Raw genomic sequence first — 23,530 nt, forward strand, 5'->3', positions numbered from 1 at the left:
GAGTCTGTAGACTCGACTACTCCAGTTTTAGACATATTTCCGTTTGTCAATAAGCCTCCGATCGAGTAAATTTCTCTCGAATAGATTTTTAGAACGTAGCTACATCGACTAACGAACAGCAATCAATTATTCTGAATTCCGTTCCGAACATCAATTCGCCATCGGAATCGAACACTTTAACCACACATTAGCTCTATCGATAAAATAGATCTCCATTTCATACTTATCAGAAAATCAACTTTTCAACATGATGCATGAATATGTCAGGAATGATAAAGTGGTCAGCAATTAATGACTATTCTATATATTATATATTGTTTTTTATTTCAAACTTTATTGTATAAATTATTATACACAGGTAATATAATAATAATAATAGTAATAATAATAATAATCGCAATATATTATAAATGTTAAACAATCCTGAGCAATTACTCTACACAATACATATATAGATATAGGTGTAATACTAATATATTTATATATGTATAATTATATTGCCACTGCAACGTATTTCATAATAATGTAATATAATATATGATATAACATATAAACAATGAACAATCCACTTGATATGGGGAGGGGTTAATCTTGGGCTATTTATACTTAAATCTAACAAACGTCGTAAACTATACAATATTAACATTAAATGATTAAAATTAGAAGCGAAGAGAGGGAAAAAGAAGAAAACCGTATACACAAAACGAAAAGTACAGTACAGGCTGAATGTAAAATCAACAAAAGCACCATGTTCAAAGTTTGTTAAATATAATTTTTCCGTACTATGTCGCCTTTTTTTATTTAGGTTTCTTCGTCATTCTCTGACCAAAGTCTGTTCCTTTCAATGAATGTTGATAACAATGGGAAAGAAATTGGATGGAGGAAGAATACCGATCATCTTAACGTTTACAAAAAGAACTAATAATTATCTAATCTGCACAACAAAGTAGAATATAAGAAAAAAAGAAATAAAAAAAAAAAAAACCTAGCAGCAACTGTTACATCGCTCTGATGCTGTTTAGATATTTCAAAGAATAGAATTGGATGTTGGTACAATTATCTTTACACATGCATTTCTATAGGTATATATAAATATTACAAAAGTGTTATTGTATACATGACTCGAGCAACATGTGTTCCCTCATTTGCAAAATCGGATTTACATCCATTTGGATCCCGAATAACACGAATTACAGTTAAGTATCTTGTTTTCAATCATCGAATACAGTAAGAATTTCATTGAACTTTCAAGAGATCAAAAAATGGACATACCTGATCAGCCCATCTACGTTTGCATATTGCATTGCACCTACGTAGAATTGATTTCGAAAATGTGGTTGACCGCAAAAAAATTAAGTGTATTCGATATTGAATCCAGTTTCAAGATTATATTGCGGTGATTTTCAACTATACTGATATAATAATAAAGGGAACAAATGCAAAATAAATAATGCCCTAAATGCACAACGTTCCAGTAATACTGTGCGACAATATATTATTAGAATGCGAAAATAAATTGTCACTAGTTCAATTTATTGTCTTTACCATATCAACTCATCGATACGTTTACATCATATCATGCACGACGTACTTACTAGTGATCAGTGTGTACAGAACTGAAAACAATCTGGTCTCCTTTCATTTAAACGTTAATACATAATTATGTATGTACGTGTGTTATATCTAGAGTAAAAGGTATTGAATCATGCGTTTACCTCAAATAAACGTGCTCAATATGTTAATAAGTATTATTACAAAAGATATTATACTAACGACTGTACCCAACATCTATCAACGCACGACCCAAGTTACACATTTGTAATCAGCCCAGTTTAGCTTACTTAACTTTGTTTTTACCTTTTTTTTTTTATGGTGGTTGAATTTTTCATTCAATTATTAAACTTATCGATCCTCTGAACACAATTCTTCTCTTCGCACCTTATTGAAAGTAAACCGATTGTTTACACAAAACTGTATCTAGTCCCGATTTCCTAACCTTGTTATCTAACATGAAGTAGATCTTCTCCAAATAGGACAGCAGAATGGAAGTGAAGATTTGTAGAATAATTGTCTGTGCTTATCGCCAGAAATAATCGTATAAAAATAAAGATTGTTCGCCCGCTAAGCAGCGAGTTCGCTAGAAAAAAAATTGAAAAAAAAAAAGAAAAAGATAAACCAATTTTGGCACAAGTAATTTCTGTAGAGCGACAAGTGGGTTACAGCTCAAAACGTTTCTTCCTCTCAGCGACCATACCCACTGCCGGGAGTGGGGGGTGAAGGGGGTGATGATAGGTCGGCGTTGGCGTTGGTGGCAGGCTGCGACAACTTCTGCCTGACCACCTCACCGAGGGAGACCTCGTCAACTCTGCATAAAAAAAAGAAAAAGAAAAAAATAATTACAACAGTAATAAAAATAATGACAAACGATACATTTTTCACGCTAAACGCAAAAGAAATTTTGCTCGTTCCGTAAAAAACTTCACCACTGACCTGCAACGGAGAGAGCTGTGGGTTCCGGGGTGAGGCGGGATGGGTGACGAGTGTTTGGACGGAGGGTGAATGTCTCCTGGTGTTGCTGTTTTTGACCTTGCTTACTCTCCTGCCACCTGGCGTCACCGCTGCTGCTGCTAATTCGCATCGCTGTTGTGCCACCTTTGTATATTTATTTCAGTTATTTATTTTAACCACCTTATAAATTACCCAGTAACAGTTATACGTTTTTTTTCTTTTTTTCTCTTCGTATACTGTTGCAGTTTTCCGTAATTACAATGATACCATTACAGTTAGTACATACAAAATATCATCACGTTATAAGGGGTAATAATCGGATAAATTGAACATAGACAAGACCATGGTTAGTGAGAGGAAGATTGAAAGATATCCGTGAAATAAATTGATTGTTTAAAATACGAGCAATTGAACAAGGCACGTACAGAGAATCCAGAACTGGTAAATAACACGTGCAAAAACCAAGTCAATTAGACTAACATTTATGGTCACATTTCATTGAGCAAATAAACTCCAAGGGATCGGTTTATTGCCCGTCACTGTTCCTAAACCCAGCTACAGTCCGTAATAAAATTAAATACCTTCCATGAAATACAATTCCAGGGCAAAGCTTGCGGGTATATTAGTAAAATGATGTGTGTTATACGTGTATATACTGGTAATTATCAGCAATCGTTAGTTGTACATACCAAGCAGGAGTTTGTTATAAACTCTGTATCACATCAGTTTTTCCAAAGCCACAAGAAAAATAAAAAATAGAACGATTGTCTATTCTATCATTTCATTAATGATAGTTATTGCTTAGCCCCGTCTTTTTATACATGTGTATTATACATGTACACCAAGCTTCCTCCGTTACAACCTTTTCATCATTATGATAAATAATAATAAAATTCCACCACCAATGTGTTGTTTTTGCTTTGCAGTGTTTTTCTGGTTCTTCATATGTCTTCTGTACCTTGATACTGATGGGGCAAGCCACTCCTAGGCCTTAAGCTGTCCCAAAGTGGAGAAGTCAGACCATTATTATGCTCTTGATTTGATTGAGCAAAATTTATTGTAGTATCTTTGTTATCGTGTTTTGTTGCATTTGAGCTTGAACCCTGCTGCCTCATCAGATCGTTCGAATACGGCAGTGATATTGATTTGATTCGTTCAAGTTTATAAGAAAATGGACCTGGCTTATCGGAAGATAGCAATTTTTGCAGAGACGAGGAACTCTTAGGACGCGTACTAAATAGTTTTGAATCCTCGCTACCCGCTCTGATTATTGGCTCGTGACTACTTCTTATTTGATGTTGAGTATACGCCGGCGAGTAGTCTAATGATGGAGATTTTGATGGCCCGCTCGACGATTGACGAGGGGTGTTGTCCCCATGCTGTTAGTAAAATATTTAAAACTTTGTAAGTAAGAAAAAAAAAAAACCACGAAACTCGTCAATTAAATTCGTTAAAATTACAGCTTCTGTCTCCAATCACATTTTATGGCATTCTTGTTTTTCAAAAAATTGTACTCGCTAAAAGATAAATTACCAAGTCATGCCTTAGAGATAATGCTCCAAATGAGACTAATTCGACGAATTCTTTATAGAAAAAAAACAAACAATCGTGCAAAAGATTGATTTTCCTTTGCGTGAATTCTATTCCCGTTGTGTTGTTCGGTATGAAAAATATTTCATTGCAGTAAAAATATTTCTATGGGGAAAAAAATAATAAGAATTACAAAAAGCCCAGACAACACCATAATATATGTAATTGTAGTGAGTTAATGATTTAGTACCATTTATGTATTCTTCTTCTCATTGTTAACCACATTGTCAATGTATTTTTAGAGTGACTGAACAAAGCAGAAATCTATGTGATGAAACGCGGAAAGAAAAGATTTTCTGCTCCTTTACCTTTAGTTGCTGTTGCAGTCGATGTATTTCTTCCCTCTGCTGGGCTATCTCGTTGTCTCTGCCCCTTAACAGCTGGACCGACTCGTTTAGTTCGATATCGTTACTCTCCGATACAATATGAGCACGTAGTTGCTTGTTCCTGGCGTCTAGTTGAAGGATATGCTGTTGTGCTTGAGAAAGCTGTTTCGCCAAGGATCCCACCCTCTCCTCCAGTGCAGCAGACTCAACACACTTTGACGAATACTTAGAGGAGAGGGAAAGAATCTCTTGCTTTATCTCTTCCATTTCTTCTCTGGAAAATGAGTCCGCGTTATTTGTCAAGGGGTTGAATGATAATTAAGAAAAAAAAAGGAGCACCAGTTTAATTGACGAAAAAAATACTTACTCATGCTCTTTGTGAAGCGCCCCAATATCTTCTCTAGCCTGCATCTGCTTGAGGAATTCCTGCTTAAACTTTGTTATCTCTTTCTGAACCTCGTGCTCGTGAGCCTTCCTCATAGCGTCCAGAGCGGCAAGCGTGGCTTGCGTCTCTTCGGAAAGAGCTTGCTCCTTCTCTATCCTCAAACTCTCCAGTTCCTGCCGGTGTTTTTCCTCCATTTCGGATATAATTCTTCGGTGAGAATTCTCCATAGCCAGTAAACCCTTTTCACACAATCCTCTGAGCTGTTTTATCTCCTCTTTGTACCTTTTGCGGGTCTCTGCATCTGTGTCAAGTTCTGCGCTGATGGAGCGTTGATAAGCGGCACGTAACTCGTTGACGTGAGCTGAGTGCTCGGAATCCATAGCGTTGAGTCGACTCTCCAATTTCCGCGCTCTCTCCCTAAGAGTGGCAGCTTCATGTTCGTACTGCGAAGTAAGCGAGTATCTTTGGTTGTCCAGCTCGCCTTTTATGTCCATTAAATCCTTCTCCTGACTCCTCCTCAGCTTTTCCAATTCCTCGTTATGCTCAGCCCTCAGTCGTTGGATTGTTTCTTGGAGCTGATTGCATTGCTCGCACGAAAAACCTTTAGCGTAATCATTGAATCTCTTGACGCGTTTTCTGAGCTCTGAACACTTGTCGCATATACTTTGGTAAGAGTCAAAATTGAAGGAATTTGATCTGGCCCAAACAAAACTTGGATCGATTTTATCCCCGCAAATATACTTCCCCAGATTGACGAGATCCTCCTCAAGATAAGCCAACGATTGACTCAGACTTTTCAACTGTTCTTTGGAATGCTGCTTTCCAGAGATTTGTTCTTGGCAATCTTTCGAGAACTGCTGATACAGGTACTCGTATTCCGCGTCGAGATGAGGATCGCTTTCAAAGGTATAATCCTCGCCCACAAGCTTCGAAAGTACGTCTTCGATCTCGATGAGACTAGACGCAAAAGTCTCGCCGGAACAAACCAACATTGGTCTAGTATTTTCTTGCAAAGTATCGATTCTTGCGTCTATCAAAGCCTTCTGGGCGATAACGTCGGCAAATTCCGTGAGCAGTTGTCTCGACTCATACTTTGAATCCAGGAGGGGTTTGACCCTCTTCATTTGGGAGAGACAATCTTCGTAGGCGGTCGAAAGCTCGTCTATAGCGAGCTCCATTTGTTGTCGCAGCCTCAACTGTGCCGCGTCGGTCCACAACTCTAAACTGGTTCGTTCGGAGGCGTCGAAATTGAGGCAAAATTCAGAGACAGATGTGATGTTTTGCTCGTAATCCTGACCACATTTGGTCATCACGTGAGAGACCTCGGACCGGACGAGTTCCTTGCTGACGGTTTCCTGAGCAAGCGCCCAGGCCGCGCGTATTCGTTTATCTTCGAGCAGCTTCGTAGTATTCGTAATCATAATCTGCTTGTTGATATCGTCCTGCTCGGACATACTTAAGGTCTCGGCGGCCAAGGCATTGGCCAGCTCTTTTAATTTCGACTCTTTGTACCTATCGACTATTTCCGATATTTCCTTTTGCTGGCGTAAAAGGAAGGTAAAACTTTCGCTACGTGCCGCCAGAACGTCCTTCTTAGGAGCATCGACTGGCGCGGTGGCGAATCCTCCGACAAGCACTAACTTATTGGCTAACACTCTAGTGAGATACTGAACGTAACTCGTGTTTTGGTAGATTTTGGGCTTAGTTCCACGTACCTTACATTTTAAGTTTGAAATAAGTTGACTAGTTTCGACCAATTCGCTAAGAACTGAACACTTATCGAACGTCCTCTTACCGCTCATCGCACACTTCATCTGTCCAATGACAACTGACTCGAACGCGATCCTCTCGGCTATCAATTTAAGCTTCTCCTTCTCATCCAACTGACCGTTGCGTGATAGCGATATCCGCCTTTTTGTTAACTCGCTCATTTTATCCTTAAGAATAGATTCTAGTCTAGATACAACTACACCTATTGACTCTGTCGCCTGAGCACTAGCTTTTTGGTTCTTTTTACACTCCCCGCACGATTCTAGAATATCGTTAACTTCCCGCAAACATTTTTCAGCCTTCTCCTCAGCCTGGGTTGAGCCCAGGCATCGTTCAAGTCGTCGTTTAGATTTCGACACGGCCCTCTCGAGTTTCCTGAGCCTCGATAGTACTTCCAACGAGATTTCATTCGACGGCGTAATGATTTCGCTGCTGCATTCACTCGAATCTTTTTCAACGTCACTCGTCACTCCCTCAGAGACAGCCGCCACTTTCGTTTCTAATGTGCTCAGCCTGATCAGTACCTTCATCGGTTCCGAGCTCGTCGCGCTGTCCAAAGATTTCCTCCGTATCCTCGCTCTGTCCAAGCTTTTATTCTCTCTCTTTCTCTCCTTCTTTGGATTGGGACTTGACTCCTTGGAGCTGGTTCCAGCCGAGGCAGGAGCGCTCAAACATTTGCCTTGTTCAATGGCAGAGATTTTTCCCTCAAGTTCAAGGAGCTTTTCCTCCAATTCTTGAGATATCTGAAACGACTCCCTGCCCTTAAGAGACAGCGATCTCCTCTTATCCCGAGACTCGGCCTTTACCAGTTTCTGCTTCAGTGAACGCACCTGCTTCTCGCTGGCAGTCAATTTGTTGGTAAGATCCTGAATCCTCGCAGCCATCAGTTGGACCTGAGCTTGATTGTTCTCACGGCACCTTGCCGCGTCTTGTCTGTGGGCGAGAATTTCCAACTCCAACGCATCCTGAGTGGCGTGTGCCTCGCGGAGTTCCCTCCGCATTGCCCTAATCTCAGAGATTGCTTTTTCGAATCGTCCTCGAAGTTCTTCATATTCTTCAATCATTCTGTAACAAATTCATTCAGTTAGAATTTTCTAGTCGATAAAATTTTCGTTAATTCTATTCATACCTCTCTTTGTCCATCCCCGTTAGATCCAGATCCAAGTCAATGTTCGTCAAATCACTGAAAGAGTCGAAACTTCTGCCTCGTTCCCTTGCCGTAGAAAGTCCGGATCTTTCCTCCAGCTCCCTAACTCTGGCATAGAGGTGTTCATTCTCTTCGATTCCTGTTAAAACGTAGAATAAATATTATAACTATAAATCAAAAAACTTGGGACTAATCTTTGGTTTGCCTGAATATAACATCCGATCATTACGAACCTTGGGACAATCTGTCGCTCAGCGTCGACATTTCGTTTTGTAAGTGTTCGACAGTCGTGTGACTGGACGATAATTCGTTTGTGAGCATTTCGCATCGTTCGGCAGTCTCCCTGAGAATGGCCTCCGTTTCCAACAGTTTACACTCGAGTATTTCCTTGTCTCTGTTATAAATCTTCTTCGCCTTATCGATATCTTCAAGATCCTTATTTCTCTGCTGTTCCGTTCTCTCGATGGTATTGATCAATTCGTCAACCTGTTTTTCCCTTATCGAAGCCTCGGCCTTTTGCTGCCTCAACCTGGTCAATTCTTTCTCAGCACTAACGATTTCACTCCTCGCCGCGTTCAGCTGCGACTTCAAATCCTCGATCTCGTTCTCCTGTCGTTCAATTATGACTAGCAAGGTACTCGGGTGTGCCTGATTTTGATCAAGCTGATCCCTCAGCATGCTGACTTGGCTCTCGAGCAGTTCGACTATCAACGGATTGCTATCCCCATTATTGGCCAGATGATTAGCACTCTCCTCCTCATCCTCGCCGAGCTCGCAACACGCCATCATCAAATCCTCTGACCTGACGCTGTCCAGAGTGCTTCTTCTCGAGGAAGGCGGCGAGCTTCTGCTCCTCTTGTAGCCTCGCGATCTCGAACTAGACCTGGACCTCGCCTTGACCCTCGACAAAGCCGTCCTGGTTAACGGAGGCGAAGGGGGCAGCTCGGACCACTCGTGATTCATTTGGTCCGGCCAGTTGGACCCCTTCAGCGGCAAGACCCACTCCCCGTTCCTCGTGAGCGGAGGTGATATCGGAAGCTCCGACCAGTCGCCCGATTCTCTTCTACCGCCCTCGGAAGCTGTTCTGTACTCTTCGTCCGACGAAAAGAGAACCGAACGAGGTGTTAACGGCGTTGACGGAACGATAGAATCCCTTTCTCGATCATTGATGGACCTAAAAGTAATGGTTTACTAGATTGATAGGGTGTCTAAAGGAGTATGGGTGGTGGAAAGCAGCAAACGATCAGCGGCCGCGTCTGGTTTTTAACGTTTTCGTATCAATTCTTACGTTGTAGGAGATTCGGGATTAGCATCCTGTTCATTCTCTGGACACTTGACTTCGGGATTCGGTAAATTCGTAGCTTTTCCAATCGCCGTCATCCAGCTGGATCTTATACCGGCTGTAACTGCAGATAATACCGTAGTTCCACGATCGTCCCACGTCTGTAGGAAAAAGAAAAAGAAACTGTTAATCGAGATCACACTTTGACGAAAGGAATAATTAAGAAACTCAAGAACGGGAATGCTCGCTTTTGTCACTTCACAATCAGCGATATGTAACGCCAGCGAGAAACGGGAATCAAGTCCCGGTACTCTGAACTGCACTTACACGTAATTAAATTACATACAACTAGTTTTTTTTTAGTACATTTACGACTCTCTGCCAGGCTACACTAGCAAAAGGTAATCCTTTCAATTCAATTACAGTGCAACGAACTCTCTAGTCGATATCTACCATGCGACTGATGCCCACTTGCACAGTACAAACAGTACAATATTCTAGCTGCATGGATTTTATTTAAATAATATTTCAATTCGGTAAAAAATCGCACTTACCACCGTTTGAAATCCGTAATTTCGAGCCACAGATACGGGAGTAACGGCAGTAACTGTGTTCAAGTCTATAACACCGTCCATTATGCCCTTATCTTCGGCGCTCGGATCTCTGTAGTACATTAATCCACAACCACGAAGCACGAACCAATGCTTGTTCCATTCCTGAAGAGGATCGAACAAAAGAATTACAAATTGGATTGAAAAATGGAAATATAAATAAGAGAACAAGAAAAATACCAAAATATTAGTTTTCCAGTCGATGTTAAGTCAAGCTTGAATTTTTTTTCTGTCTGATTAATAATACCTTGTTAACGCTCTGTTTCATCAGCCATCCTTTCTTGATATTGAGTAGATCTTCGGCGGGTAAATCGACCCTCAATTCGGAAGTCGGTGAGTATCTCGTGCCGGAAATATCCAATCCGCAGCCATCGGGATCGCCCCTTATCTGTTTTAAAAATCGATAAAAGAAATTGATTAAAAAAAAAAGGGCGAATGAAAGAGGGGAAAAAGACAAAAAATCCGTATAACGAGCTAATACGTTTACCAATTTGTCCTGATGAGCGGCATTCGCGGCGTCTACAACGTCTCTGGTGGGTTCCGAAGTTCTCGGTTTGTTTCTTCTTACCCTCGGCTGCGTAAGAGACGCCGCGATGTCTCGGAGTTTCCCTTCCCGTTCTCTCTCGTGCTCAAGAAGTATCCTCCGACATGCTTCGTCATCTGCAAAATTCGTTTAATTTTTCATATATATATAATGAGTGTATTTATTCATCAAATATAACATAAAACGATGAAAACAAGCTAGTTTTTTTTTTGACCCACATAAACAATTCGATCAGTCTAAAAATAAATTGATACAAATGAAATGTTCCTTAGTGAGAAACTGATGGGAATTGTTGTTTTTTGTTGTTGTTTTTTGTAACGATAAAGAGGGAAAGAAAATAGAAAAAAACTTGCTGAGAGAAATAACAACAAAGGAAATAAAAACGTGACCGTCTGAAACGTCTTCTCGCCGCTCTGCGTAAGTTGTACTAATTACACCGAGTGATCAAAGTGTGATAATTAAACTCAATTAGGTAGAGAACGTGGGTTTTATGTGTATATAGGTATAGATATAAAAAAAATACCCACGTCCGTCTACACATTAATGTGTTTACGAAGGTATAACTGACCCAATTTCTCGCCGGAGGGAATTCCGGCGTTTGTATTGGCTCCGGATGATCGTTCGTTCTGCTGATTCATTCTCCTCCTCGCCTTATCTTCGGCCCTGAGTTTGTCCCTCGTAGGCGGAGACGCGCTGCTGGCCGGCTGATCTCGATACTGTCTCGTATCGCCGGGAACAATCGGCGGTTTTTCCGGTCCGACCGTGAGGTTGCACCCAGAAGAAGACGCCGCCGTCGTCGTCGTCATCGTCGACGTCGTCGTGGTCGTCGAAGAGGAAGGGGACGACGTTGCCTTCGACGTCGACGTCGACGTCGTCGAGGTGAACTTCGAGGATGATGACAAGCCGTTCTCCGACCCGAGCGGCGAAACCAGAGCGTTCACCACCTTTGGCGAGGAGAGTTCCACGTCCTGGATCCAACTCGAATTGCTCACCCGGGGCTCGGACCTGCAGCTGTTGAACCTCGGCCTCGGAGGATTCGGCGTGTTGCCTGACGAAATTTTTGTCACAAAGTTAGACACGTACTTGATCGATTCAACTTTCGATTTGCTAATCCGACCTCGAAAGATTTTGCAATACATTTTCACTCGTCTTTTTTTTATTTTATATATATATTGAGTATTATTGATCTTATAAGAATTATTGTATTGTACAGGTGTACGTATATGTATGTGTAATAGGTGTATTTATTACGTATTGTACTCACTTCTTACACCCGGAGGAACTTGGAGGATCGTTGTTTGTCCGCCAGGAAATGTCGCGTTTCGTTTGTGCCTTCCCTGGATGCAAGAAAAGAGAAGAAAAAAACAAAACAACACGATTAAATAAACCTGTATCCTGACCTGGATAGATATTGCAATCTGTATGTAGAAGATTGTAGGTTTGTGCAGTTAATTGTACGGTAAAACGGTTTTCTTTTTTGTGTCATTTCCGTGTCAAGGCGAATAAAAAAACAAGAAACAGAGAGAGAGAGAGAGAGAGAGATACTGCGAAGAAACCGAAACAGCGACACTCTGTGCCACAGATATATATTATAATAAATATTACGATTTAATTACAAAAACGAGGTAATAAAAAGTAATTAAATACTATTATGGCTCATACAATTTGAACAATATTACCCTGCTTACTAAAATGATCAGTGAATTAAATTCATTCTAACAAATGAAGAAGAAGAAGATGATTGAAAATGATCGGAAATAATAGGCAATACGCACGCAATTCAAGGATCGAAATTCACGAATATTTTAAATACGGTAAAGCGACATACGTTTAGAAATAAATGATATATCGCCAAACCGTTCGGTACATATTTGATTTTAAGCTGTTTCTTGGTTACTCGGGTAATTAAAAATCCACTGATATAAATATATGCTTTCGTTATACACGCGAAGTTTATTAACCGTAAACGTTTCTGTTACTTAAATTTTCAACCTTATTTAATCCATTCACAATACAATTTTAACTTTCGTATCAGCAATTAACTAATTGCTTTTAAACGGTAAAAAGAAATTATTATTCATCATTATAGTTATATTATAGGTACCAATCTACGCATACGAATTGCATTTTATTCCACACGCGATTGTCAAAAAAAATTATTCATTACAAATTGTATATATACACGATGTCGAAGAGGAGAAGAACAAATTAGTGAATTAATTAGCAAGTTTATCATCATTATCGCACGATTTTCACCATTATTTCCAATTATCTACGTATTGCGTAGCTGCAGCATTGAATTGAATTTCGTTGGTTGAAGGAGAGGACAAAAATTGCGACACTGCAGAAGCAGGAAGAGTGAGGAAACGATGATAACGATAAGAAGAATTATTTTCTTAGTTTTACAACAACTTTAAGTCAACTAAGATTTCGTGATACGATAGTGTTTTTTTTTTTTTTTTTACTATGGTTTACTGAGTTTCAAACAATTCCAAAATGACGAATTAACGATTTTTTCTCAGAATTAATCGTTACGATAACGTTACCAACTCTGATATGATGACAAAATTAATACCAGGGCTGCGAACGCACTTCTGACGATGAAGAAAAATAAAGCATTACGAATTCTATTTACGAATGGACGATTTAAAAGTAGGGTAAATATACCGCCTGAATTAATGCAATTCAGTATACGTTTAATGAAATTCAACGCCTGAATATTGACAACCGGTAGTACGTTTCGGTAAAATGCATCCCAGATTGCATAAATGCAGGCGGTTTTACCGTGCGATTCAAATTGTCCATAATACGTAGGTATGCTTTGTTCATTATAAGGTGATGGAAAATTTGGTTAAAAATATCGAACGAGTTGCTGAGGCAAACCGTTAAAGTGATTAGCGCCGAGTCTACAAAGGGGCAATTATTAAACTCGACTGCGGAGTTCTTAATCGTTCGTTTAATACTTGCAAGACGTATATAATGTACACACAGGTATGTGTATAAATATTCGATACGCGTTCCTTTCTTCCTAACGATTAATTCACAATTTTCCCATTTTCTTTCTATCAAACATTGACATTATTCGACGACACGAATGAATTCACAGAGTCTGAAAATGCATCATAACATTATGACACAAAAATAATCGAGGACATTCATTCGTATCTAACAAAGTTAGATAAACGAGGCACGACATATATGACATTATATATAGGTGTGTAAATATGTGCATATATATCTAACCTATAGGTCTTCATATCCGTGATATTATACATAAACGCGGCGCACCTGTAATAAATTAACGATCAGCAATCTGTGACAAGGTGGTTAGATTTCCCAACAGAAAGGCCGTTGTCTTACGTAATATACACCTCCGTTTGAAGCGGTATAATCGGTATGTGGATACGTACGTACACGTGAGGTGAAATATCTCGAGGCGAAATCGAATCGCGTTTCGCCGCATTCGACTTTGATGGAAGTAACGAGAAATAATAAGAATAAAAAAAAAAAAAAGAATGAAAAAACAAGGTATATAATGACAGGGAGAAAGAGAGAAGTAAATTTTTATACCTATGTATACCATGTTAAAATAATACGCATGCAGGTATTTCATTGATATTCGATACACATTATGCTTGAATATATGTATAATGAAATATTCCTACGTATTATGCACGTGACGTAATATATATATATATATATATATATATATATGTATATGTATTGCAGCGCACGCGTCGATTAAACTTAAAAAAACGATATCGCGGTGTGTTTTCAAACTCGCAATACTTGAGAGAACCTGTATATATAACCCAAGATCTGCGGGAGTAGAGAATTTTAAAAATAAAAAAGATAAAAAAAAATTTTAATTTCAAAATATTTAAGAAACAACTTTTGCCTCGGGCTTCTCACAATCGCGAAAATATATATATATATATACATATATATGTATTACATATTACATATTATTTATACGCACGAAAGTGATATTTTGCAACCTGATTGATTATATCAGCGAGAATATGACATTTTTGGGTATACCTGCATAATATTACAATGTTGAGCAATATTATTACACTCAACGACGGTTCGTGTTGACTTGTTAAACGGTTCAGAAAGAAAAAAAAAAAAAAGAAAAAATTCAAGTTTTTTTTTTACTTAAATATACATCCAACCTGGACCTAACGCACAGACGATGCGATTACGTTCACTGTAGAAATGAATACGAAAAAAATTAAGAAAAGAAAAAAAAAAAAACATACTCTTCTAAATTCCCCGACAGGTGCGCGTCTGCCGATTTCAAGCTCGTATATAAAATATTAAATTATATCTGTATACGCTAATGTATATATAATAAATTAGATAACAGTATGAAAGTGCTTCAAGTCAGTGGTCGATGATCAATAAAATATACCCACGTATTATACATTCTAAAATATATCTATACTTGCATAAAAAAAAAAAAAAAGTATATTGCACCTCTAATTATATCCGAGTATATTTTATCGCCGTCCGTATACAGACGTGTAAATTATATAATTAAATGTGAAAAATTTATTCGATAATTTAGGTGAAATAGAGAGAAAAGGAAGAGAGAAAGAAAAAAAAAAAAACAACAACGAGAAGAAGATAAAACGATAAGAAAGATGAATAATTATTACACGCAGGTATGCAACAAGAATATCCATCATGTATAATATGTATACCTGTATATATATATATATATTATAGAAAAATATCCACGGATTTTTGTGTAGGTATATAGACACACACATATATATATATGCCCACGTGTGCTGCAGGATTATGTAAAATCGTTGCGCAAACTCGGCATTGCGCGTCGTGATTTTGCTCGCTCAAATCCCATTATACCTGCACCCATATATATATATGTATATATAAAGACATATACACACAACGTACGTAGGCAAACCTCGGGTCGAATAGGCGATACAAGTCCTTTCTGCAGTTCGGTGATCCACGCCGCGCGATTAAACTCTCTATGTGCCTATCGAGATGCCTTTGCATGACTACGGATAGTAGGTAGGAAGGTTATGATACAGGCACGTTCTTTGTAATTCTTCTCCTCGACGGAACAACGATATTTCATCTCCACATTACTGTTATTCTTATTGTTATTGTTATCACGATCGTAAATCAATTGTATTAATGATAAATCGTCGACGTTTGTTTATTATTGATTTTTGGAAATTCTTTTTGGAAGAAAAATTTTACGGATAACTTTTTACAGTCGAATTTTTCGTATTTAGATATAGGTTAAACGAAGTAAAAAAATGAAAAAAAATAAAAAAAAAATAAAAAAGTCGGTGGTAATTTTTTTTCTTTTTCTTTCCTCTTTCGTTCACTACACGGCACGACAAGGCGAAGTTGAAGTTCCGAATCTGAAATGTTCCGAAAGCGCCTAATTCCGAATTATTTGGTGGCGAAAATTGAAGCGAAGAAATCGAACTTTGAAGAAACAACAAAGTTTGAGGAAAGAAGAGGAAAGCCACTAAACTCAAATTTCCGAAATACTAGATTCCGATAATTGAATTAGTAACGACGGTGCAAAGTTACGATAGAGGAAAATTCCGAGAAAATAAAATTTCGAATAATTAAAATGTAATCGCACAGCGTAGTTTGCTCAACGAGTGGGTGAAAAACAAATGAGAAAAATCAAAAATCGTAATGACCGGGATTCCGAAGGTAAAAACATCAATAATCCAAGACAAATAAAGATCAAAGTTGGGAAATTTCACCAGGCCAGAAATTCACAAAACAGAAAATTTTCGGTCACTCGAAATTTCGATGTTTCGGATTCTTGAATTTCCTCATTCTCGCACTTCTCGAACTTTGACTCGTCGGCTTTCGGCCCATTCGAAACTCCGACGTTTCGTCAAAGTTCTATCTCTTCCCTTCGACTACCGTCACCGAAAAAAATTCGAAATTCGTCGCTTTCGCAGCATTCAAAATTCGAAATTTCAACTCCCACCCCGCCAACGGGCGGTAATTTAAAATTCGAGACGATCCTCCGAGCTCTTCGAAGTTATTGAACAAACGTCGAATTGCATCCTGAAATACCTTGTTCCTCGGATAGACCTGGAGAACGTCGGCCCACCACCTGGTCTCTTCCCGACAGGTGCCCTTGACGAAGGTCACTCCCTCCGGAGCCGTAACCGCGAGACTGTAGGCGTGACCAGTGACGTCCTCGGCTGCCGCCACCTCCAGGACTCGAGTCATGTCGATCCTTGCCTGAGGTACCGTCTCCGGCTGAAACACAAACGAATTCGTGCTGCCTGTAATAACGCGATTCCATTATACTGCGCCTACCTCTGTATTATTATCATACCGCACGGCTATTTCCCGCAGGAAATATCGCAAACAATAACTTGTGACAATCGCACGTCAACAAATTTACAGTGAAATTCATTCGAACTTGCAACGTCATCAAATTAATCTATTTACAAAATGTGTGCAAGGTAGGTAAATTTCTTTTTCACGATATGCGAAAATATTCGACGAAGAAGCTATGAATTTGGGTTGAAGAAAAAAAATTTTAATAAATTCTATGCAAACGTATGTCAACACGACACATGTGTGTATAGGTTATACAATATTTATATATACTGCACTTTCAAGAGTGAAATAGCCATGAAGATCGTATGCATACCGGGAGAATCTCTTGAAAGTTGAAAACGAACCGCGCACGCGCGAGTTTTATCGGCTGTTCGCGCAGGCTGGCCAACCCGAGTTTTCAGCCGTCAAACTCTTTCCGCCGGCGACGTGGTTCCTACGAATTTTCGAGGTTAGGATCTCGAACAATCGAGACGGCGACTCGGAAAGGTTTCGGAAGCATTTGTCGTCGGGGCGGAAAGTCGATTCTCCGAAGAACGGTCGGAACTCGACGCTCACGCTCTTTGAAAATTCAAACGCAGACATTTTGCGTAGGTTGGCCCGCCTGCGTCGCGGACAAGAATATCGCCGCGGGAACGTTTCGCCGACCAATGAGATTTAATTATTCGGCGCACGCGCGGTTCATTTTCAAGTTTCGAGAGATTCTCCCGGTATAATATTATCTTATAGTCGATTGCAATCTGCAGCATCGCGAGATGCTAACTAGCCTCCTGCGGTATAAGGAAGAGGAGAGGAGTGGAGAAAAAACGGACATGTGGACAGGCAGCGAGATCAGGCAAGAGGTATGAGAAGTTAGAGAACGGAGAAATAAGAAGGCCGCAGCTTCTTCGACGCAACGTGTATAGACGTACAAATATAGGTATTATTACAAGCATACGGCACGTATAGGTACATACGATATGTTACACCTAAACTATACGACAATCTGCAGCTTATAAACAAATCTCGCGAAATAATTTGAAACACACGAACAACTCGCAAAGAACGACAAAAGAGAAAAATTTAAAAAAAAATAAATAAATAAAAAAACGGATGAGATATGTTGAACCGAAGCCCTTCATTTTTCCATAGTGGTGTTTCGTACTAATAATGTGCGTACACATGTACGGTAAAAGTTACCCTCGTACAATGCAGAAGTTTGTAACAACGAATGGTGATAACTTTCAATAAGTAACCCGCGAAATTCTCACCCATCCGAGTCTGCGATTCTGCAGAGACTTGAAAGACTCTCTACCTGCAATACTAACCGCTACTTTTCACACTTTGCGAAAGCGTGCTAATTGAATTGCACTTACATATGTACATAAATGCATACACGACGAACAGCGTGAAGGAAACCTTCGCCAATTTCTCGGTTAAAGTTCATCTTCGTTTCAACGTAGTGAAAATTTATTTCAAGTATTACATTATTGTACGTTTGCATTGTTGTTGTTATTATTATACTTACTATATACCAAAGTTTCTCAAATCTACAACACCAATCAATTCGTACGTAGGATGGGATTTGGGCGCTGGATTTTGGCTCTGTGTAATACGTAATATAAACGTGTCAGTTCGTAGACGAAGAGCCGCCTTTGGCAACGAGTCACACACATACGTTACGTACGTATTACAGGTGGACCGAAATCGTGTACAACGATACGAAGTGTCGTAATTCTCTGATTGCACAGAATTGAGCGGTGAGAAGAGGAGAAAATAAAATAAAAATAAGTAGGTGCACGTATAGAGGGGGAGGGAAAAAAAACTCGGAATGAAAAAAAAGAAAAAAATTGGACGAAAGATGAAAGAAACCGACTCTAACGAGCGAGGAAATTGCCCGATTATTATGTACACGGAACGTATACGTATGTATTTCACGAGACACGCATTATATGTGTAACATTAACAATCTCAGATGGCAATCATCGCTTATAAGTATAATAATAAAAGTGGTCCGATGTACGAGAAACGTTTCAATTTTATTCTTGTTACACAAAAATTACAATACCAACACTTGTTAAGAATGAATGGATGAACGAAAAGAGAGTAAAAAAAAAAATGGAAAGAAATAAGCGGGCAAGAAGAAATTCGAGCGAATGAAAAATAACGTACGCGCGTAATTTGACGTAAAATTTATTGCGAAAAGAAAGATAATCAAAGTAGGTATGAAAATGAAGTACCAACACACGATAATCATTATCATTTTCCATTGTATTGATTTTTATACGTCCGTCAGCTGAATACGGTGTGAGAATTTAATTTCAATCAATTTATTTTATTCTTCAAATTTTTTCCTCACTCTATCTGACGAGACAATCGTTTCCAAATGACATAGTATACATATATAGTAGATTCGCGGTTGTGTAGGCATACCTGTCACATATTATATCCTCATTGTATACATGCGTACATAAATATGATACGATTGGACTGATTTAATGTATAATTCCATATTAACGAATAATGCAGACAATATGTGTGTGTGTGTATATATATATATATATATATGAGGACGAAATTAATAACGACGTTATTGTAGCGATGCGTGTTTATGAAGAATCGCTAATTCTCACCTTTGTGAAATTTCGAAATTTAGATCAAACAATTATAAAACAAAATATATACATCGATTCTGAACAAATCAATCAACTCCTTGAAAATCGTTCTAAAATTCTTTAATAACTATTATTTTATTAAATTTTTTGTTTTACTCCCGATTTATCGTTACCTTAACGTTACTAACTTCAGCCTAATGACGATATGTATTATAAATGGTGTATACAATAAATAATTGTATCGAGACACGTGTAAACAATTACAGAAATCTATAATCTTAATCCTCTGGACCAACATACTGCGTATAATTATATAAGATTATAACAACAACCATATATATGTTTAACGAAGGTACGTATAATTATAAGCAAGAAGTCGCACGTTCGTCACAAGTTGCACAAGTGCTTAGAAATCTGCTGCAGCAGTATAACGAGCTAATTAGAGATGTTATAAACGTGCTTTCATACCGTGTCAGGTACACGTATGCATATGCATTATTACATCGGTGTCATGTGTGCGCGTGTGTAATAATCGCGATGACTGCGTGCGTTATATAAACGTATCAATGTATGTACGTACGTACCTAATAGGTGACCGAGGAAGAGAAGCAGCGAGGTCGACGACCTTTCACGCAACTCGCCTCGATTCACGATGTAATACCCCATAGATATATCAGTTATATCACGTATAGATGTGTTTATTTATTGATTGCGTTGTCAAGTAAAAATATGTACCGGGCCAATCTCTTGATACTTGAAAACGAACCGCGCGTGCGCCGAATGATCAAATCTCATTGGTCGGCGAAACGTTCCCGCGGCGATATTCTTGTCCGCGACGCAGGCGGGCCAACCTACGCAAAATGTCTGCGTTTGAATTTTCAAAGAGCGTAAGCGTCAAGTTCCGACCGTTCTTCGAAGAATCGACTTTCCGCCCCGACGACAAATGCTTCCGAAACCTTTCCGAGTCGCCGTCTCGATTGTTCGAGATCCTAACCTCGAAAATTCGTAAGAACCACGTCGCCGGCGGAAAGAGTTTGACGGCTGAAAACTCGGGTTGGCCAGCCTGCGCGAACAGCCGATAAAACTCGCGCGTGCGCGATTGATTTTCAGGTTTCAAGAGATCGTCCCGGTATATGGAAGACGAGAGAGAGAAAATAAATGCCTAAAAAAAAAGAACGAAACAATGAAAGAAAAAATGATTCCAAACACAAATTTTCAAACGATCGTGGAACAGAAACGGTGACGAAGAAAAGATGTAAAACAGAAACTCGACAAAACTCCATCGACAATGAAAAATGACATGATGATTTGACGTGACGGTGATGTAAAAAATTGCGACGTGATTTTTGTTATTCAACGAACAAAATTACACATCCATATATACAGATATATCACAACCGCGTTATTGTTCTCACAGATTCAATATCTCACGAAAAGGTACGGATAAGTCTTCTTCTTTCTTTGATTTTTTCTTTTTTTCTTTTGATCTGGCGCTTAGTTGTTTTCATCAACCTCCTTTCATCACTACTATTACTATTATTATCGATGTGTGATAAATAATTATTGAAATAAAATTTCCTACTACCGTCGCAGCGTTTACCGAATAAGATTCACCGTAAGAGTCTATAATCCGTAAGTTATACAAACATAAAACTACGGCAAAACCTCGAAATGACAGAGACAGGAAACTAAACGAATAAAAATGTAACGGAAATGAATCCAATCACGCGACGCGTATCGCCTGACGCGTAAATACATAAATAATAATGATAATGATAATGATAATGATGATAATAATCAAAGAAGTCATGGAATTGAATTGGAAGAAGTTACATGTATATTTAGTGTCATAAAGCAATACAATATATATTTATTGAAGAGGAGAATAAAAAAAAAAATTAATAAGTAAAAAATAAGAAAAGAATTGAAAATCGTAGGTAATAACATTTATGGAGATGACGCGTATGCGTGTGTGTACGTGTTTTGTAGTTCGTATGTAGGACAACCTACTCGATGCCGTTGTGCAAGGCATCCTCTGCCAGCTGCAGGGCGAGGCTTCTCATCAAAATACATAGTAGGTGCAGTAACGAAGCATACATTATGTGCGTGTAACTGCATATATGTACTTTCAAGTCGCAACACAAGAAAAAAAAATAAAATAAAAAATTCATCGTCATTATTATTATTATTATTATTATTATTCATACGGAGATGAAAATGTTTAAAAATCATATAATATCGAAGAAAGAAGGAAAATTGCCGACAGTGATGAAAAATTTAAACGAATAATCAAAAATTGATGGGGGTAAAAACTTGGAAGGATCAATATTGGGAATGACCGATATATCGATATTTCAAACATGGGAAAATAAAATAACGAAAGATGAATTGTTCGGAATCTAGATATTTGAAAGTATCACTGATCAGTGGATCATTCTAGTCGATGACATTTTCGAAAAAAAAAAATTTTCGACAATTCATCTATCGTTATTTTATTTTCGCATGTTTGAAATGCCGATATATCGGCCGTTTCAAATATTGTTCCTTTCAAGTTTTCACTCCATCCCATAAAAATCACATCTTGCGTAACTTGCATATAACGTATAAAACACTTAAAACCGTCGCGTTCCATGCGTCCTGACATTTGCGTCGGTCGTTACGTTACAGTATATTTAAGAGACAGACGGAGATGATGAGGAAGAGAGTCTTCGGCACGGCTCGTCAGGAGGTGAGGAGGGTGAGGTGGGGAAGGGAGGGTACACAAGTAGAAGAAAAAGCGGCGAGAAGAATGCACGCGAGGGAAGAACGAGATAAGATGGAGGAGGGGGAGCAGGAGGAAGAAGTTGCAGAGGCTGAAGAAGCTCAGTCGAAAGTTCGAGCCTCCGGCGAGGTGAGAAATGAGAGATGAGAGCGTTTCTTCCTTCTTCGTTCGCGTTACGCAACTCGGTGAAAACTGCACCAGCAACAGCAGCAGCAATCCACGCGTATATGGGATGCATCGGGTGCGGATGTAAAGCTGCTCGATCTTCTGCACCGGGTGCTAAAAGCGGCGAAGTTATTCCGCTAACGACGTGAAAATTCGCCTCGTCGAGCTGTATATTCCAATAACGGGTATTCGAGTCTCTTCAAGTTAAGTACTCGATAAAGCGTAGAAATACAAGTCACGCGGTTGAGACGCGAGAAGATTCTCACCCGTCAATCTCCACCTCACGTTTTTCAACGTTAATATCTCCCTACTCTGAGCCGATATCAGAGATTTTATCAATGCGTCGTCATCCCCCCGACTGATAGAGAATTTCGCACCCTTTCAACCATCGGGAAAACGCAATTTTACCGTGAATTTTAACGACTATAAATCGGTATAATTAAAATAAAATATGGCGACGACCCAATTATCCCCTGTTTAATATATCTTTTACACTTCTTCGCTTCTTTCGTCACTCTTTTTATCTTCTTAGCCTTAATTCAGTCGCGTAGCGTAACTTCAATAATAGAAACAACAGTGAAACTATACGTGATGTCCCAGAAGAATAGCGGAACTGGTGTAATCATACCAGACGGAAGAAAATAATGATGGTAATATCAAGGAACAAATGTACATTCATAACACACACACACCCATATACAAAACGTTGAGGAATGTTGCGCTCCGTTCAGCCGGGTCTTTGAAATACTGGAACAAGGTGATGTACGCACGCGCGCACATGAGCACATGTACATGTGCGCCATTGCTAACTGGATTACAGCCGCGTTGCGTTATTGTAGCGGTAAACAATACGTTACAAGATATAACGTTTTGCGACAACGTCTCATGACGAAACTAAACTATCAATTACCTTCAATATGTTGTACATACAACGCAACACAACGCCTTATATATACGTATACGCACGTATAACGCATATCCCCAGATCGACGTTGTACGAAAAAGGTTAATCGCAAGTACCGTCCACGTCCTTTTTACTGTGGCACGGTAACAAAAAAAAAAAAACTGGTATTCGCCTTTATTTCACTCGGCATGGCTAGAAACAGTTATATCTGTCGTTACTATTATCATTATTATTATTTTAACCAAAAACGGGTCAAGTTTTTCACCAAAAAATGTCGAAAAAGTTTATACAACGAAACGTGACAACATTAAAGCAAGTGTGTAATACATATTTCTTACATGTGCTCTCTTACGGTCTCTCCTAGCAGATTCTTCTATTCTTCGGTATATCTCAACGAAGAAGGCTAGGCCGGATGCTAGGTCGGTATGTACATACATTGTGAAAGAGCGGGATGGCCATGGGACCATTAAGGTAGTCAGGTACCTTATATCCAGATACGTATAAGTGCCGTACCATGTACGTGAGAAGCATGCAACTATGCATACATACAATGTTATACGGGTGTAGAAATATACCGAAGATGGGAGGA

At 39.0% G+C, this 23,530-nt stretch overlaps 1 protein-coding gene across 3 annotated transcripts in view; it reads right to left on the minus strand.

The window, feature by feature from the left end:
• Positions 1-1,789: 1,789 nt before the first annotated feature.
• Positions 1,790-23,530, minus strand: part of LOC107221194 (protein outspread) — a 73,332-nt gene continuing 51,591 nt past the window's right edge. Inside the window, exons 4-17 of one of the 3 annotated variants that reach the window (XM_015660106.2) lie at positions 16,245-16,433; positions 11,428-11,500; positions 10,732-11,211; positions 10,107-10,279; positions 9,867-10,007; positions 9,563-9,724; positions 9,015-9,169; positions 7,960-8,900; positions 7,709-7,865; positions 4,792-7,644; positions 4,407-4,698; positions 3,467-3,887; positions 2,491-2,652; positions 1,790-2,365 (exon numbers count right to left, since the gene is read on the minus strand). In XM_015660106.2, the coding sequence (XP_015515592.1) occupies positions 2,217-2,365; positions 2,491-2,652; positions 3,467-3,887; positions 4,407-4,698; positions 4,792-7,644; positions 7,709-7,865; positions 7,960-8,900; positions 9,015-9,169; positions 9,563-9,724; positions 9,867-10,007; positions 10,107-10,279; positions 10,732-11,211; positions 11,428-11,500; positions 16,245-16,433 (6,348 nt within the window). In that variant the 3' untranslated portion in view covers positions 1,790-2,216. Of the gene's footprint in view, positions 2,366-2,490; positions 2,653-3,466; positions 3,888-4,406; positions 4,699-4,791; positions 7,645-7,708; positions 7,866-7,959; positions 8,901-9,014; positions 9,170-9,562; positions 9,725-9,866; positions 10,008-10,106; positions 10,280-10,731; positions 11,212-11,427; positions 11,501-16,244; positions 16,434-23,530 lie in introns of those variants that run through there. The other 2 variants (XM_046741063.1, XM_046741064.1) reach the window with 2 other exon arrangements.

Source organism: Neodiprion lecontei, chromosome 5, assembly GCF_021901455.1.
Source record: "Neodiprion lecontei isolate iyNeoLeco1 chromosome 5, iyNeoLeco1.1, whole genome shotgun sequence".
NCBI classification, from domain to species: Eukaryota; Metazoa; Arthropoda; class Insecta; order Hymenoptera; family Diprionidae; genus Neodiprion; species Neodiprion lecontei.